This window comes from Phyllostomus hastatus, unplaced genomic scaffold (genome assembly GCF_019186645.2).
Source record: "Phyllostomus hastatus isolate PE091 unplaced genomic scaffold, TTU_PhHast_1.1 phas_contig_40, whole genome shotgun sequence".
Taxonomy (NCBI): Eukaryota; Metazoa; Chordata; class Mammalia; order Chiroptera; family Phyllostomidae; genus Phyllostomus; species Phyllostomus hastatus.
In genome coordinates, this window is record NW_025333872.1 from 27,189,174 (window position 1) to 27,207,101 (window position 17,928).

The 17,928-nt window shown below is 31.4% G+C and overlaps 1 protein-coding gene across 9 annotated transcripts in view; it reads left to right on the top strand.

Moving 5' to 3' along the window:
- Positions 1 to 17,928, top strand: part of FAM135A (family with sequence similarity 135 member A) — a 91,596-nt gene that overhangs the window by 47,781 nt on the left and 25,887 nt on the right. For 7 of the 9 annotated variants that reach the window (XM_045843033.1, XM_045843041.1, XM_045843039.1 and 4 more), the window contains 5 exons: positions 2,671 to 2,748; positions 6,136 to 6,185; positions 8,671 to 8,826; positions 16,224 to 16,297; positions 17,601 to 17,755. In XM_045843033.1, the coding sequence (XP_045698989.1) occupies positions 2,671 to 2,748; positions 6,136 to 6,185; positions 8,671 to 8,826; positions 16,224 to 16,297; positions 17,601 to 17,755 (513 nt within the window). The remainder of the gene's footprint in view (positions 1 to 2,670; positions 2,749 to 6,135; positions 6,186 to 8,670; positions 8,827 to 16,223; positions 16,298 to 17,600; positions 17,756 to 17,928) is intronic. The other 2 variants (XM_045843034.1, XM_045843040.1) reach the window with 1 other exon arrangement.

A 17,928-nucleotide genomic window follows, 5' to 3' on the forward strand; every position in this document is an offset into this window, starting at 1 on the left:
AAACACAGATGTGTGGAAGTCTTTTGATTTCTATCCTCTGACATTTTTTTCCTTGCTAATAATATTTTCATATACTTAAAATCCTTCTATTCCCCTTAGGAAAATCCTATAGGAAACTGCTACCTAAAATCTAAACTTTTGTAAATGTTCTTTTTTTTGTTTTGAATGAAAGAATTGTTTGTAGAATAGACCAGTTTAGGCTATCACCCTCAATTAATGGAAAAATTATAGTCCATATATTTTTGAATTTGGTTCTTTGAATGCAAACATATTTTCTTAGGAGACTTATATAGTAAATTTTGGTTAATTCAGATTTTATGAACAGACCACTAAGTTAGTAAACCATAATATTAATGAAGGACAGTACCATGTGCCTGAAAAAGTAGTATTATAAAAAGTAGTGGTGTGAAACTTGGAAGCTGTCTGTACTGATATTTCTATAAGAAAATTTGTTAAATAGTTTTGATGTAAAATGCTTTAGTAGAATTTATGGAGGCTTTAGCTTGTAGTGCTGAAGAGTGCAAATTTGGAGCCATTTCTGTCATTTACTAGCTTTGAGACTATATATGCAAAGTGGATTCCATTAGAAAGATAGGGAAATTAAAGAGAACCTGAGTGGTGCATGAGTCTGGCAGGAAAGGTGAGGACATCCAAAAGAGGGTATAAAGCAGCTCTAAGAGTAAGACTTCTTAATGGTGTAATTCCGTAATCATTAGGCTGCTCAGTCAGGGGTGTCCAACCTTTTGGTATCTCTGGGCCACAATGGAAGAAGAGTTGTCTTGGGACACATATTAAATACACTGCAACATGTAATCACAAAAAAACTCTCATAATGTTTTAAGTAAATTTATGATTTTGTGTTGGGCCACATTCATAGCCATCCTGGGCCACAGGTTGGACACCCATCAATGTGTCAGGTACTGAGCTAGGTCCTGTGGAAAGAACAGAGTCTCTGTCTTTCTCTCCTTCCCTTAGTAAGTAATGAGCTCAACATGGCAATGAATAAGAGAAACTCACCTGCAAGATGGGGTTTCTTGTGATTTTAATGTACAGAGTTATATGAGAGATGGGTGGGCCTCTGTAACCTGGATAAGGAAGATATCTATCAGCATTTAATGTTCAAGTAGATACATATTGCAAATGAAAAAATACATGAACCACATTTTAACTTAGAAAATATTTCTCTTTAAAAGGAAGTAATATTTAAAGAAAACGCAAATCTTTTTTCAGAGGCAAAGATTTATTTCAAATGGACAGAATTAGCATGTTATTGCTAATTTATTAATCTAACTTCAGTGTGATCATCTATTTATAAGGTTTTTAATTTTCCCTCAGGTAAAGATTGCTTATTTTTGTTACATATTACTTTGGGTTGCTGTATATAATGTAGAGAATTTCATAATATTTTAAAAGAACCCTTATATTTAATTCTAAGAGTTTGTTTACTAAATGAGTGTCAACTTTATTCCAAATTATTTGTTTAATATATTTTATCAAAAAGTAAAATTATAGCAAACCTAAACTTTAATAAGTAAATAATAGCAAATGAATGAAATTAGTAGTACCCTATTGATAGTATTTACTCAAAATACATTTGTTGAATGAATGAATGAATGAATGAAAGAATAAAAGAGCATAATACAGTTTTTATTGTTGCCTAAAAAGTACTTAGGCATCATTACATAGCTTATAGCAGTTTCCTAGGGATTTTTAAAATCAGGATTCATCTTCAATAAGTATTTATTGTAATACTTAGTGGTGTTCTTAAACTTTTCACTACTATTTATATTTTCTGTTTATTGTGATTCAATTTATTCTTGAATGCATCTTCTAGGAAAACATCTAAAAATAATGTTAACTATTCAAAATAAAACTACTACATATTGTTAGCTATTAATATTAATATTATTTTAATTCTAGCAAAATTAAATTATAGGTACTAGATAATACTTCCATAAAACACTGTTGACTGAACATTATAATTCACCAGTTTTAATAAGTGGACATAAAGTAATTCTTGATTAGAAGATGTATTTTATTTCCTTCTACTTTTAGCATTTCTTGAGTTTTCAAATGAGTATTTATTTAATAGTCCTAAACTCCACCATGCTTTGAAAAATGTATCTAAAATCTACTCCGCCTTTTAAAATATGCCTTAAATTCCTTTCTGCTTTTGCCTTTTTATTTTTCTTCTAGATGAATGATGTACATTTTTTATGGCATATCATAAAATATTGGTTTGGTACAAGAAACTCTTACTGAAAATGGGAGTCACAAGTTCTGGAATCTGAGCTTTGACAAGTGGTGTAACATTTCTGGGCCCCAGTATCTACACTTGTAAAAGCAAAGGTTTGACTTAGCTGATTTCTGAGATCCCTGCCAACTCTAAAATTCTGAGTCTAAGAAATTAAAACAAAAATATAGATTATGAAATTTTGAGTGGTTCATACATTTAAATAGAAAAGAGAACAAAGTAATATAGACTTGAATGTACATCATTTGTAATTCTAATAAGCTAATTAACTAACTCAAAGATTCTGCTTTAGTATTCTAATCTAACTACACTATCAAATCAATGCTAAGTCTATTAATAACAACTTGGAAAATTCTAGTAAATTTTGTTGTAAAAGGAGTATAGTAACTAGTGCTATGTGCAATCCTTATAACTAGCCAAGGCCAACATGCAGGTCCTTTATGAGCGCCTTCTAAGAAGAAAACAGCCACGAACCCAGAAAGACACCTGTCTAGGTATGTTTACAAACAAATAGGTTAAGTAAATAATCCCTTTTAATTAGTATGGAATTTTGTTTTAAATTAATTTCAAATTTTATAAATATGTATTTATATTTATATAATATGTTTCTTACTACCGTTATTTAAAAACTCTGAGAATTTGGTATGTAAATAAGTTTTAGTTAATTTCTTAATTTGTACACAATAATATTGAAGTTTTTATTTAAAATTTGAAATAGTAAATGCAAAGATTTCCTTTAGCTCTTTCTATATTCTTTTTGAGTTCCCAAAACAGCACTTTTTGGAAACCATGTTTATCGTGAGAATTAGATGGTTTAATGATACTGCCTTAAAATTGTTCAAAGTCAGTTTATCTTTGGGTAGGGCTTAATGATAATGAAATGTGGTTTAAAAACTGAAGTTAATATTACGTGTTACAGAAATAAAGAAGAGATCTTCAGTATGTGGTTTTGTTTTTTGTGTCATTTTGCATTTATTTTTTATTCTAAATTTAAAAAGGAAAGTAGTATCAAATCACCTCTATCCAAATATTTTGCATATCATAAAGGAAATGTTTTAATCACATAACTTTATTGATGTATTTCACTGTACATTTTAGACTTTTGTTCTTGAATAGCAATAGAACTTAATTTACCATCTTTTCATAAGTATATTGAAAGTTTTTAGTCTGCATCGAATAGACCATCACAATTACATTTTTAAAAAGTTATGAAAGGCTATAGAAATTAAAATAAAATCATAGTGTATCTTAGTTTTTAAGAGTATGAACAAAAGGAAATTAAGGAGCCAAAATCTTTTTTTAACATTTGTCAGATGGAAACTAGCTCAGAATATTTAAGTTGGGTCAGTTTTCACTAAAACTTAAGAGAGAAACTGATTTTCTTATCAGGAAGAAACAACAAAAGTTGATTTATTATAATCTTTATTTTGGAATATAATTATGTACTTTCCTATAAAGCAAATGTAAAATTAAAGAATTTGATTGTGGTCATTTGTGACATCTGTTACTGTTCTTTTTAGCAATAAAAATATACTTCTCCCCCAGTAAATTTATAAAAATCTAAAAAAGAATAAGTGGTTGCACTGAAAAATACATGTACTTCTCATTTAAACTATTGTACTGTTAGCCCATCAATTTACATGTGAGCACTCTAAATAATTTTATAGAATGCTGCTTTATGTAATAAGGCCTATATAAAGAAAGGCCCAGTTTTAGTTGGGTAGGAAAAGAATTGATTAAAAACTAAAGTGTAATGAATTAAATTATACTTTTATTAATATTTTTATTAAGGGATACTTCTGTTAAGACATCTTTCATTTTTAATAACTAGCATTATATTGGCATTTTCTGAGATATGTTATAAATATGGGTTGAATGAGTGAGTGGATAAATGGATGGATTTAGAAAATAAGATACATTTTACTCTTTGACATAGCAACTCCACTTTTGTTAACCTATTATCATTGAAATACGAATGCTAGTATATAAAGATAGATATATGTTTAAGTATGTTTACTACAATATTGTTCTTAGTATCAAAACACTGGAAAACAAAGATAAATGTCCATAATTTGGCAAAGATGGAATATAGAAGAAATTATGAGGCACTCACACCAAAGAATATTATGCAGGCCATTTTAAAAAAAGCTTTAGGCCTGTATACCAGATTTCCATAGAGTGCTGCTGAGAGAAAAAGGTAAATTGCAGAAAGTGTATAAAATACAATCTCATTTTTGTAAAGCAGTAACTGAAGAACTCATGTATACATATGTATATTTGAAAAATGTGGAAGTATATGTTCTAGACTATAATCTTGGATTAGCAGGAGGAGCTAAGGTTAATAATTTTATGTAAGAATGATCACATTTATACATTTCTATAAAGTTATAAAATTGTATAGGTATATGTTATATTAAGAAGAAAAATTAATTAAAATAGAATTTTAAACTCAAGTAACTGTACTAAATGATTTTTGAAATCATTTGAGCTCAAAGAGTTTAAGGTTAAGTTTTGCTTTTAAACATTCTTTAAGATGTCATTTATGTTGAAGTTACTCTTACTACCCATAATGCAAGTGTACCAATTTATGCCTATATTAATAGATTTTATATGTAAAAAGTAGAAAAATGTATCAAAACTCAATCACTGATTTATCTCACAATGAAATTATATATGAAATCTTAGATTTCTATAGTTGTCAGTGGGTTGATCAAATTTGTAATCTATTTCTTGGTACATTTTAGTAACTATAATTTTATTTATATAGTTTGTGAATTACAAAATACATGTTTTCTACTGGTTTTAGTTACCAATAGACTGTCTGTTGTTCACATCATAGTTTGGTTGCATTTACTACATAATTGTAACTGCTTATTTTACGAAATGTAAATGCTTATCATCCTTTTTATCAAGTAGTAACATTTATTCTGCCTTGAGATAGTGAGCTGATGAATGAACTCAGGGATGTCACAGAAAGTATTCTTGTCTTTGTGTTAGAATGATCAATTAAACTCTCTTTGAGCAATGCGACAATGGAATTTTGTGTGATCACAAGTATGCTGTTATAGTCCTTTAGGAGAACTCATTTTGTTTTGATTTATGATTAAAAATTAAGTATATCTAAATAAGGTATTTCAGACCATAGGGAATTTTTTTCCTGAAAAAAAAATCCCAAAAAACAACTAGTAATTCTTTTTATTATGTTAGTTTCTATATCCTATTGTAAATATTACCACTTTAATTGTAAGTTAATCTGTACATTCTCTGCATAGATGGTTGTAGCATATATTAAATAAATCAGAATTGAATGGAAAAAAATTGCCTCACTTTTAGACTTAAAGAAAACTGAATATTAAACTGAATTAGAAACTTTTTAATGAAAAGGATTTTGTCATTTATTTGTATTAAATAGCCTATACTCCAGGTACATTTTAAATACTTATTTGCTTATAAAAATTCATTTGACTTGGATTTTTTAGGAATACGTTTGTAAAAAGCAAAGCACATGTACATATAATACAAAATCCTAAGCTTTAGTGGAATTTACAACATGTGAAATGCGATAAAACATAACTTTATGTTTTGTCTTTCCTGTGATGCAGTTGTACAACTTACTTTAGGTATATAGTCAATATTTCCTTGACTGTGTTAGCCTTTTATGAGAATTGAAACACTAATAGAGCATATAATTTAATAATTAATACATTACCTACATGGTTAATGTGCATATGAAAATACATGATTGAAATTTAATTCATTAAATGTCTGGATATTTTTTAACTTTCTGGTTTTTAAAAGGCAATTTAATTTATACGATTTCAAGAATAATTTTCAAATCTAACATTCAAATACTCTCTTTAATTACTCTTTAATCCTTTCAGAGGAAATGGATGTAGAAGCTCGGCTTACTGAACTATGCGAAGAAGTTAAGGTACTTGGATTTTTAAAATTCACATTATCAGGTTATTTCAGTGGATTGTGTTTCCTATTCTAAAATTGTGTCTAATAAAACTTAATAATTAATTATCCTTCCTAAAGTGCAAAGATAAACTTTTTGATCATAGTAGAACCACAGCTTAGTTGATCAAAAGACATTTGATTTGAGCATGAAGTTAAATTATCTTTAAACTGTATAGTATTACCCTGGCCTGTGTGGCTTATTTGGTTGGGGCATCATCCCATAAACCAAAAGGTTGCAGATTCTATTCCTGGTCAGGGCACCTGCCTGGGTTGCAGGTTCGAAGCCAGTCAGGGCCCATGCGAGGGGCAACCAGTCAATGTTTCTCTCTCACATTGCTTTTTCCCCCCTACACCCTCCCTTCCTATCTCTCTAAAATCAATAAAAGCATGTCCTTTGTTGAGGATTAAAAAAAAATCTTGTTAGCTTAATTTTTAATACATTTAGAAATCATTCCCTGGGAGAAAACACATGTAGATTTACTGTATGTTGATAAATCAGTATTTATCATATGTTCACTCTGTTAGCTTCATTTCCAGAATTATGGAATTAGTTAACATTTTGTTTTTTAGTTTATCCATAAATTCTGAGGGCTTTTTTAAAAATCTGAAGCCTGTAATTCCTTATTCATTCATTTATTCACTTAGTAAATATTTATTGAGTGACTACTGTGTACCAGTAACCAAAGTCGCAAAAGTGAATAAAAGACCATCTCTTCATTTATTACTAATTTTGCTGAAATTTTGTCTAGTGTTTTCTTTGAATTAGGATAGATGAATGGAAACTTGGTTTGGGTGAGTGAAGAAAAGCTCATTGAATTGCTGACTTCAAAAAGAAGTAAAAAATAAACTGAAATTAAGAGTGTCATACATGATAAGCAACATTTAGGGGGGTTGGGAAGTTTGTTTATTTGCTTTAGAAAGGGAGAGTAGAGAAACAATTAGTGTAATTTGACACACATTGAATTTGAGCAATGTATTTTCATGTCCAAATATAGTCATCCAGTAGGTAACAGGTCTAGAGGTCAAGAGAGATATGATCCAGAGATATAAATTACCATCTATACCAATGGTAATTAAAACTATGGAAATGTCTTTCAACTGCCATCTGACTAGACTACCTCTACCTTCATTAGGACAGAAAAAATGAAATCAGCCTCTATATATATTTAACTGTAAATATCCTAGTATTACTAGTAATTGAAGACAAATTTTGCAGCAAGATATCTGCCTGAAAACTGGCCACTGCCTCAGCGAATTAAAGAAAAATCTGTTCTCATAATAAAAATCCTTGTCCAAAAGAGAAGCAGTCATTCTGATTTATAGTCTTTTGTTATTGTTTGTTCAGGAATCCTTATTTTATCATTCAAGAAAACCAACTGCCTTTTAAAAGATTCTGTATAATCTAGTTGCATAGTATAATCTAGCACTCTAACTTTTATCATCGGTTTAGGTGACTGTTTAATGTCTAATAGTGAAATAAGTTAATACCACTGCTAGAATACTCATAATAGCATATTATAATTGTTTACCCACCTTTCTCTCCTCACTAGACTATAAGCTTTTCATATTAATGTTTAAATCTGTAGAATGTTAAAAACTAGCATTGAAAATGTGCTCAGTAAACAGTGGATGAATGTTAGGAAGAGAAAGAAGTGTTTGAAAACTCTAAAAGAATTATCACAAGCCCTGGTTGGTGTGGCTCAGTTGGATGGAAGCATCATCCCATAACTGAAAGGTTATGGGTTCAGTTCCTGATCAGGACACATACCTGGGTTGCTGGTTCAGTCCTTAGTGTGAGCACATGTGAGAGGCAGCCAACCGATCCTTCTCTCTAACATCAATGTCTCTCTCTCCCTTCCTCATTTTCTAAAAAGCCAATGAAAAAAATGTCCTTGGGTGAAGATTAAAACAAAAAAATCAGACAAAATAGAACGTAGGAACATAGGAGTGACCAAAAAGCAGTACTGTAGAAAGTACCTGAGTCCTTTATGGGGAGCTAAAGGTCTTTTAAGTACTTGTTTACATTGCCTATTGGAGGGGAAAGAAAATCTTAAGATTTTAAGATTTTATTGTTTCTCGAAAATTTTATAACTTTCTGCATGATTTGTATGTTGTTTTTAAAATTCCCAGTATTTTCATGTTTGAAGTTGATCATGCTATATAGAACCCTGATTTGTAATTTGGACTTTGTTTGACAGTATTGCAGTTACAGAATCCCTCAGATTTTGAAATAATAGTTAAATTGTTGAAAATTGCTATAGAATATAGAATATTTCTATAGAATATCAAATAGAAAAAAGCCATTGGTCTTTTGTTCTCTTTCTACACACCCACACACATTTCTTTTTAAAACTAAAAATTTGCCTTTGTGTTGATATTCTCAAGAATGTATTATATTGAGATGTGTTATAGTAAGTCTCAAAGAGTAGTGAGAGATTTTTATCTTGTCATTTCAGAAAATAGAAAATCCTGATGAACTGGCAGAACTTATAAATATGAATCTTGCACAACTTTGCTCACTTCTAATGGCTTTATGGGGACAATTTCTGGAAGTTATAACACTACATGAAGAACTTAGACTATTATTAGCACAAGAAAACCATACTTTCAGGGTAAGTTAAGTGATGTTAAAACATTTTAATGAGAATTATCATTTATCTTCAGAAATTTCTTATGAGTGAAAAGCCTTATATATACCTCATGTTGATAAATCAGAAAAGAGACTATTATTATTGTATTATTATTATTTGATTCTCTTGAGGAATTGAAACATGAAACACACAAGAAGAGATGGGTAAGCAATGGCAGAAACAAACAGAGGTTATAGTTATAGGGAAAAGCCATGAGACAATAGAACCTGTGAATAAACCAATTATCTATCATAAAGTAGGGATGAAAGTAAAAAGGGTTAAAAGCAAAGTAGAGTCAGAGATAGAGAGGAACATGAGAATGGAATAATGGTCAGAAAAGGGAACAATAAATGCTTGCTTCTGAAACAGCAGCTACTAGAGTGATATTAGGATATTAATCTATTTTGTTATTTCCTAAATGGCAATGAACAGCACTCCAATATCAGAAGAACCAGCTGTTTGGATATAGAATCAGTTCCCCAGATGGCTTTACTGTATATCTTACAAAGATTCCACACAACCTGAGATAACCTGAGCATACCTTTATCTCTTGCTAACCACAAACCTTTCATATCCAGAATTATGTTTCTTTATTTCTACATAATATGAATTTCCTAGTTATCTTTTTGTATTGGTATCTACCTTACCTTCATTGTGATTAGGACCTAGTCTGTGTGCTTTCAGAACTTTAATATTCTTTGAGACTTGGTTTATTTATAGCCAGGATGTATATTCTTCAGGTTGCTAGGTTAAGTTTAAAATCATTTTGTTTATATTTTTCATATTTTTAATGAGTTATCAATGATCAAGAAGAAATGTGTTAAAATCTCCCAAAATGATTATGAGTTTTTTCTTATTTGCTGTTACCAGATAGTCAGTGGCAGAGACAGGGTTCAGACCCAGGCAGTATGGCTCAATAGTTTGTGTCCTTTATTTCACCTCTTGAAGTAGAGAAGAGAATGATATCAAGGATCAGAGGCAGTTTTATAGCATTATATTTTATGGAGCTCGGGTGTTCTGGGTAGAACAGGAACAAGAAGGTATATTCAGTAGTCAGAAAGTAGCTGGTAAATACAACTTTGAAAAAAAAAGAGAAAGAAAGGAGACCAAGACAAAAATTAGCATTGGGAACTAAAATGCCAAAGATAAACTATGAAATTTTACCTATGGCTTCCCTTTATCACCCCATTCCAGATACTAAAATAGGGCCTATTTAACTCCTAGAGGAATCAAGGAGAGGTAATTACGACTCACTGAGAAAGTGCCCTAATGTTACTTAACCAGGAATAATAAGCTTGCCCTGATCTGCCCTGCTGTGTATCACAAAACCTGTAGAAATGGTAGCATGTTTTGTCCTTTGCCTCCCATTTGTGTAATTCAGCAGGAATTTTGCTCACATGGAATATCTGTATTCCGAGAGTAGATTGCTAAGGCTACACAATCAAAGCAGTCTAAGCTTTGGGTCATTCATTGTTTATACAGAGACACACTTGGCTATAATAAAGTCTTCAGGCTGTCTGATAATGTATTTAGAAGCTGCAAGATTGCACTAAGTCACAGAAGTGAACCTATAACGTGGAATCTCTCTTTGTCGAGTTAAAAGCAAATAGTGAAGGAATTGAGTTGGTCTAAGAAGAGGAAATGTAAATCTTTTCTTGAAAAGAAAAATTTAATGAACTAACTCAATATTGGTTCAAGTATATTATTTCATAACAAGAATCAGAAATGGACAAATTCCTAGAAATAAAGTACAAACAATGAATCATGAAGAAATGAAAAATTTGAACACTCTCAAAGTCAATACAAGTTCAGCATTCCCCTCATACCAAAACCACAACAAGAAAACTACAGACCAATATCCCTCATCAATATTGGTACAGAAATTCTTAACACAGTATTAGCAAATCAAATCCAGCAAATTAGAAGGTACAGATTCCATGATTGCATATTATTTATCACTGGGATGCAAGGATGATTCAGCATCTGCAAATCAATAAATGTGACACATTGACACAACACATTAATCAAATGAAAAATAAAAATCATTTGCTCATCTCAATAGACGTAGAAGAAGTATTTGAAAAAAGTATAGTGTCTGGCACAAATAACACCCCTTTTTATTACAAAATCATAAGTGTAATTCTGTAGCATAGCAATATTACAGTAAGGCACAACATGACATTTTAGGTGAAATGTTGAAATTAAAACTAAATGATTACACCCAGATTATTACCCTATCAACCTTACTCAAGCTAGCATTACTTGTGCTGGACCCTGTATTTTTATGGGTTGTCTTTTTACTCTCTTCATAGTGTCCTTTGAGACATAGGACATGAGTTCAGGAAGAAAAGTTTTAAATTCTTTTTTTTTCCAGTAAAAGGGTCTTATAAATTAAGACAAATATATTCAACAGTTACTTTTGGTAAAGTTTTTAAGCAATGCAACATAATTCTTTCTAATTGAAAGAAGGTATTGTATTTATGGCTACTACTGAACACAGTTCTCTTGTAATCATTCATTTATTACATGTTTGGGAAAATCCACATGGCGAGGAGAAAAGGATTTTTAAATCTATATTTATTTAATGCATATATCTATTTTATAGTAGACTGTCATGTCTGATATCGGTATATATTTTATTTTTAAAAAATTTATAGTCCTCAGAGACTTAGCACAGAAACTTTTCATTCAAGAAATCTAAATTTTATGAACTCCTATACAAGCTTCCTGAATTATAATTGATAGTGTGTTTTGGAAACCAGGCATAAAATCTATTATCTACTTCTACTGTTTAACCAATTAACTGGTGAAAAAAAAAGAAGGAAAACATTTTGTGTCTTTAATCAGTATTGGCACATATAACTGTATAAGGTGAGTTTTCTTCCCCCTTGAAAATTATCTTTCTGCTAAAATCCTCAACAAAATATTAGTGACCCAAATCTAGTAGAACATTAAAAAGATCATATACCATGATCAAGTGGGATTTATTCTGGGGATTCAAGGTTCATACAATATTAATGAATATTAATTAATAACAAAATGAAGGCTAAAAATCACATGATATATCAATAGATGCAGAAAAGGTATTTTATAAAATAGTCACCACTGATATATTTGACATGGGGTTAATTTCCAAAATTTATAAAGAATTTACACAACTCAGCAACAACAAAACAAACAACTCAGAAACTAGGCAAAGGACCTGAATAGACACTTCTCCAAGGAGTACATACCAATGTCCAATAGACATATGAAAAGATGCTCATCTGTAATCAGACGAATGCATATGAAAACCACAATGAGATATCACTTCACACTTGTCAGAATGGTGGCAGGGATGTGGAGAAAAGGGAACCCTCTTGCATTGTTGGTGGGAATGCAGATTGTTGCAACCACTGTGGAAAGCAGTATGGAGTTACCTCAAAAAATTTAAAATGGAACTGCCTTATGACCCAGTGATTCCACTTTGGGGAATATATTCAAAGAAATCCAAAACACTAATTTGAAAGTATATGTGCACCCTGTGTTCACTGCAGCATTCTTTACAATATCCAAGATCTGAAAGCAGGCCAAGTGCCCATCTATAGATGAGTGGGTAAAAAGGCAGTGGTACATGTACACAGTGGACCTGGAGAACATTATACTAAGTGAAATATGGCAGTAAAAAATTATCTTGCAATAAAATATGATGAAGTTACTTCCTATTTAAGTTATTGAGAGCTCTCTCTAACAAAAAAGGGCAAAGGAAAATTGTCTTCAAGATAATAGGAAATAAAGGAAAAAATTAGGGTAATGTGAAATATGATGGCAAATGAAAGAATCAGTCCGCTTAAGTAAGTGACTTTGAAGAGCATACCAAAGCAAAATACTTAGGGAATGGAATCACTAAAGTTTTTATCACTGTTTGAAAATACTTAGAGAAGGTATGTTAGCTTGAATTCCTCATCAGTGATAGTGTTTTAGAAACTTTTAGGAATCACCTGACAAAATCAGTGAAAAAAGGTAGTCAAAGGTATGTACATACATTTAGTCATTATCCCTGGGAATTGGACTTTGCATTGGTGAAGTGTTGAATATCAGTGTAAACAAATTTTGTGAAGATTCTCTAAAAACCAAAATAATATGTAATGGGATCACAAATATGCTCTTGCCAAACTAATGAAAAAAGTTTAGTGTTACACTGTTGACTTGGGATAAAATCTCTGAAAGCATTATACAGGGATTAGAAAATGGCTGTATCTCAAAACTCTTAGACTAAGTGAAGATGATGTTCATAGTTGAACTTAATCTGGAGAAATAAAATCCTACAGAATTAGGATTATGTGATCTAGGAAACTTAACAATTCTTTTTTTTTTTTTTAAATACTCAATCGAGGATAAGCTTAGGGAGAGAAAGAACATGGTTTCAAGAGAAACAACAATGGGTTGCCTCCCACATGCACCCTAATGGGGGGTTGAACCTGCATCCCTTTGGTGTACAGGATGATGCTCCAACCAACTGAGCTACCTGGCCAGGGCAGCAATTCATTTTTGAACTTGATCAAAGTGAGATAGGCAAGTATACCATCTCCCATTGTCCGTGAAACATAGTAGATCTTAGAAACTATATAGTCAGGAGATGGGCAAGGACATGAGAGGAATAAAACATGGATGTTATTGTGCCAACCTACTAGGTTAGAATATATGTATTTATCTTCATGTAGTGAAGGTATATTTTTATTTTACTGAGGTAAAGTTTAAATCCACTAAAATGCACAAATTTAAAGTGTACAGTCAAATGAGTTTTGACAGTCTGTTCACCAATGTCACTAACACTCCAGTCAATATATAGGGCATTTCCATTACTTCAGAAAATTATCTGTGCTTCTTTTCTGTCAATTTCCACACCCCGTAAGCAATCTTTGTCCTGGTTTCTATCAATAATTAATTTTATCTATTTTTAAAGTCCATAAAAATAAACACAGTAATATACTATATATTCTTTCTGTGTCTAACTTGTTTCACTGAACATAATTTTTTTAGATTCCCCCATATTGTTAATCAGTGATTTTCTTCTCCCTGAGTAGTATTCTAGTGTATAATATACCAGAGTTCTTTTCTTTTTTCTCCTGTTGATAATTTGATTTGTTTTCAGTTTTGGCTATTATGAATAAAGATAATATAAACATTCTTCTACTGATCTTTTTTTGCAAACATGTTTTTATTTTGTTTCATTGATCTTTTATATATCTTTATGTCAGCTGTTGTCAACCTTTTCCATTTTGTGGCACACATAAACTAATTACTAAAAATCTATGGCACACCAAAGAATAGATTTTTTGTCGTCTGACAAAAAATAGGAATAATTTTGATTCATTCACATTGGATGGCTATTGTTGTGTTGGCATTGTCATTATGTTTATTTGACAGTCTAAGGGAGAAGAGGTCAGTGCCTCTGACTAAATATTCAGGAATTACATGTTTTAAAAAATTCTGTGGTACCCTGGCCGGAAATCACTGCTACATGTTAATAGCACACTAATTTGTCATAATATATATTACTCATATCTTAAGTTTGAATTTGTAAATTTAACGTTGTTTCCATGTATGTCTTTTGCCTCAAATTGAGGCATTGGATGGCAGGCATACTTTAATTATGCCCACACAATACAATTAATAGGTTTATTCATTACACAGTATGAAAATTGTGGCAGGAGAATTTAGAAAGAAAACTTTGCATGGGTGCATAGAGGAAAGGAAAGAGTTCCTGGTAAAAGGGATTCTTAATATGAAAGGAAAGAGATAAGCAGTTTGGAGCACAAGATTTGGAATTTCTGAAATTTTTATTTGAATCCCATGTTTATCACTTGCTAGGTATGTTATCTTTTGTCCAGGTACGTACTTAATCTCTTGGTGCCCATTTTCTCACTCATGATTTTTATATGGTTTAAATGAAAGAATGGAAATAAAGTGCTTATTTACCACAGAGCCTGGTAGGTAGAGTGCTGTCAAGAAATGAGTGGTTCTTGTAGGAATCAGGGAAAGCAGAGAAGAAGGAAAAGCAACTAGCCAGTTTTGCAGGGCTGGCTGCAATTGCACAAATCCAGATGACTTCGGGCTGTATTTGTTCATATTTCATAGCCCTCAAAGAAAACATCTCTAATAGATACACTGGCAGACAGGTATTTTTCATCTTTACCTTTGTGTTAGCAAAAAGAGGCAGTTGGACAACATTTGAAAGTAAAGACACATGTTGCATCTTTGTAGATGCCTCATACCTTCCTGTCCCTACCTCCCTCATTGTCTTGTTCTAAAGACCCAGTCTCACCAGCTTAGGGAAACAAGTTTAATAAGTCAGAAATTCAACTAGCCACATGTTGATAACCAGTAAAATATATCACCAATTTATTGTATATTAAAAACCAGAGAACCCTAAATTATATTTGTCTTTAGAAAAGAAAATTAGATATAATATAATTTTGAGATGTAAACTAGTATCTCCTTCCAGTACCATCTAAGCAAAACATTTTTCATCTCCTAACTATTGCATGATATTGCTCCAATAGCTGACAAATCCTTGTTTTGCATAATTAGAAATGAAAGGATCAAGATATAAACTTGATGAAATAAATATTTAATTAAATTCAACCAGTACTTATGAAGTACTTGCTTCTATAACATACCAAGATATGTATATTTTAGCAGGTAACAAAAATCATTAAAATATAGTTTCTACTCTAAGGAACATTACACATTGGGAAACAATTCACATAAGCAGTTATTTTAAGGAAAAAAGTTGTGAATGATATAATGGTAATTATAATAGCATATATATGTGTGTGTATATATATGCGCTTTCCAGATTAAAAACTGCTATCAAATAGTTTGTTTTTATCTCATTTATTCTTCAAAATAACCTCATATATAGAACAAGTATTAAGCAGAATTTGAAAATGAGTCATCCAAGGCTCAGGTAAAATGCCCCAAGTCGCAATACTAGTCAATCAGTGAGCCATTCCAGCTGGCATTTGCTTGAATACCTGGCACATAGCATGGTGGAAATGCTATCTGATTCTGTCATTTTTTTCTCCATGTGCTGGGCACTATTTATTTGTGAGACTGGGGATGTAGTGGTGAATAAGATAAATTGATCCTTGTCTTCAAGGAAAGTAAATGGTGGACCTGTAATGTAAACCTAATTTTCTCATTTTACATTGTTGTTTCATTTATTTCATGCAGCACCAAAATACAGTGCTTTAAAAACACTGAGGAGAGAGATTAATTCTCACAGGGGTGGTTATGGAAGGCCTAATGAAGGGTTTTCTTTCCCTATCATTTCATGGCTGATTGATTTTTTTAAATATACCATGTTATTCATATTCCCTTTTGGAATTTTTTAGGTACGCAGATTTTCTGAGGCATTCTTTTGTTTTGAACATCCAAGAGAAGCTATCATTGCATACCAGGAACTTCAGTGAGTAGCATAAATCCAAAATTAAAATGATTTTATTTCTTTTTACATTTGATATCTATTTCAAGATTTATCAGTGATAGTATATACAATACTCAAAATGAGGAAATTAGGAGAATTTCTTCAGATATACCTTGTGTAATCAAATTAGACTTAATCTTATGAATTACTTTTATGGAAGACCCATACCTTATATAAAGATGTGTATTGCACTATATCCCCTCCCCACATAATCAGATCTATAATACTGTAATGTTGGTAGTCCCATACAGCTCTAGCTGCAGTCTTCTATTTGGCCATCTTGTTGTATCTTTATTTCCACAGGTCAGAATCTCTTACGTTCATAACTGTATGCTAGGGATTTTCCTAAGTAGTAGGACTGGCACTGTGTTCGTCATATCTGCTACTGAGTATATTTCAATTGGTTTACTTTGGCTTTAAAGAGTACTTGAAGGACATTGTACTGAGTAAAAGAAGCTAGACCTAAAAGAGTAGATACCATATGATTCTATTTATATGAAGTTCGGGAATATGCAAAACTAAGGTGAAAAAACAACACTGGTTGTCTTATTGTTGACTTGGGCTGGGAGTTTGACAGGAAAAATATGAGAATGCTCTCTGGGTAGATGAGAATAACCTGTATTGGGTATTGTCAAATGGCTAAGATTTGACAGTATATTTCAATCATGTGAAGTTACCTAAAAAATTAACTATAAATAGTAATAGAGTATGAAGATAAGTAGTGGGTGGGGGTGTAGGTAAAACAAGGACACAATGTTAATTGTTGAAACTGAATGATTGGGTTTATTATAATACTCTGTTTACTATGATTTGTTTAAAATTTTCCATGAGAAAATGTTTTTTTAAAAAACTTGTTTTGTACTAGAAAGTTATACATCTTGTTTTAAACAGCTGTTAATTGTATTTATCAATATGTGTAAGTACAGCAATAGCAATGAAATGCATTTTTTTCACTACCATCAAAACATCAGTAGGCATTTGAGTTTTCTCCTGTATGCTATTCTCAACAAATTAGGAAGTTCAGACATTAAGCATAGGTAAGTCACTTTGAAATAACATTTAAAAGTCTAGGTGAATATAATAGAAATTAGATAATTTTTCAACAGACCATAATTTTCATTTTACCAGTTTTTTCCTCTGAACAATGAGCTCTTTCATAAGGAGGTTATATCTTGAGGAAGGGGCACAGGAATGGTGAGGGGAAGGAGAATGGGTATAGAATCTGTTAAGTGGAATTAGGTGTAATTTTTTAAAATTACAGTCTGATTTAAGAAATATTTTTCAGTGCTCAGAGTCACCTACAGATGTGCACCGCTATCAAAAATACTTCCTTCTGCAGTTCTCTTCCACCCCTACCTATTGAATGTAGTGAATTAGATGGAGATCTCAATTCATTACCTATAATCTTTGAAGATAGGTATTTAGATTCAGTTATTGAAGGTAAGTATAATCTAACTAAAATATATAAGCTTTTGTGTCATTTTTAGTATATTCTTCCTAATATACATAAAACCATTCCCCAATGTAGGTCTATTTCCTTTCCCCTCCAGTTTTATTTATTTTTGAGGATATTAGAAAGTTCTAGTCAGAAAAAGTAGTCTTAATCATGTGAG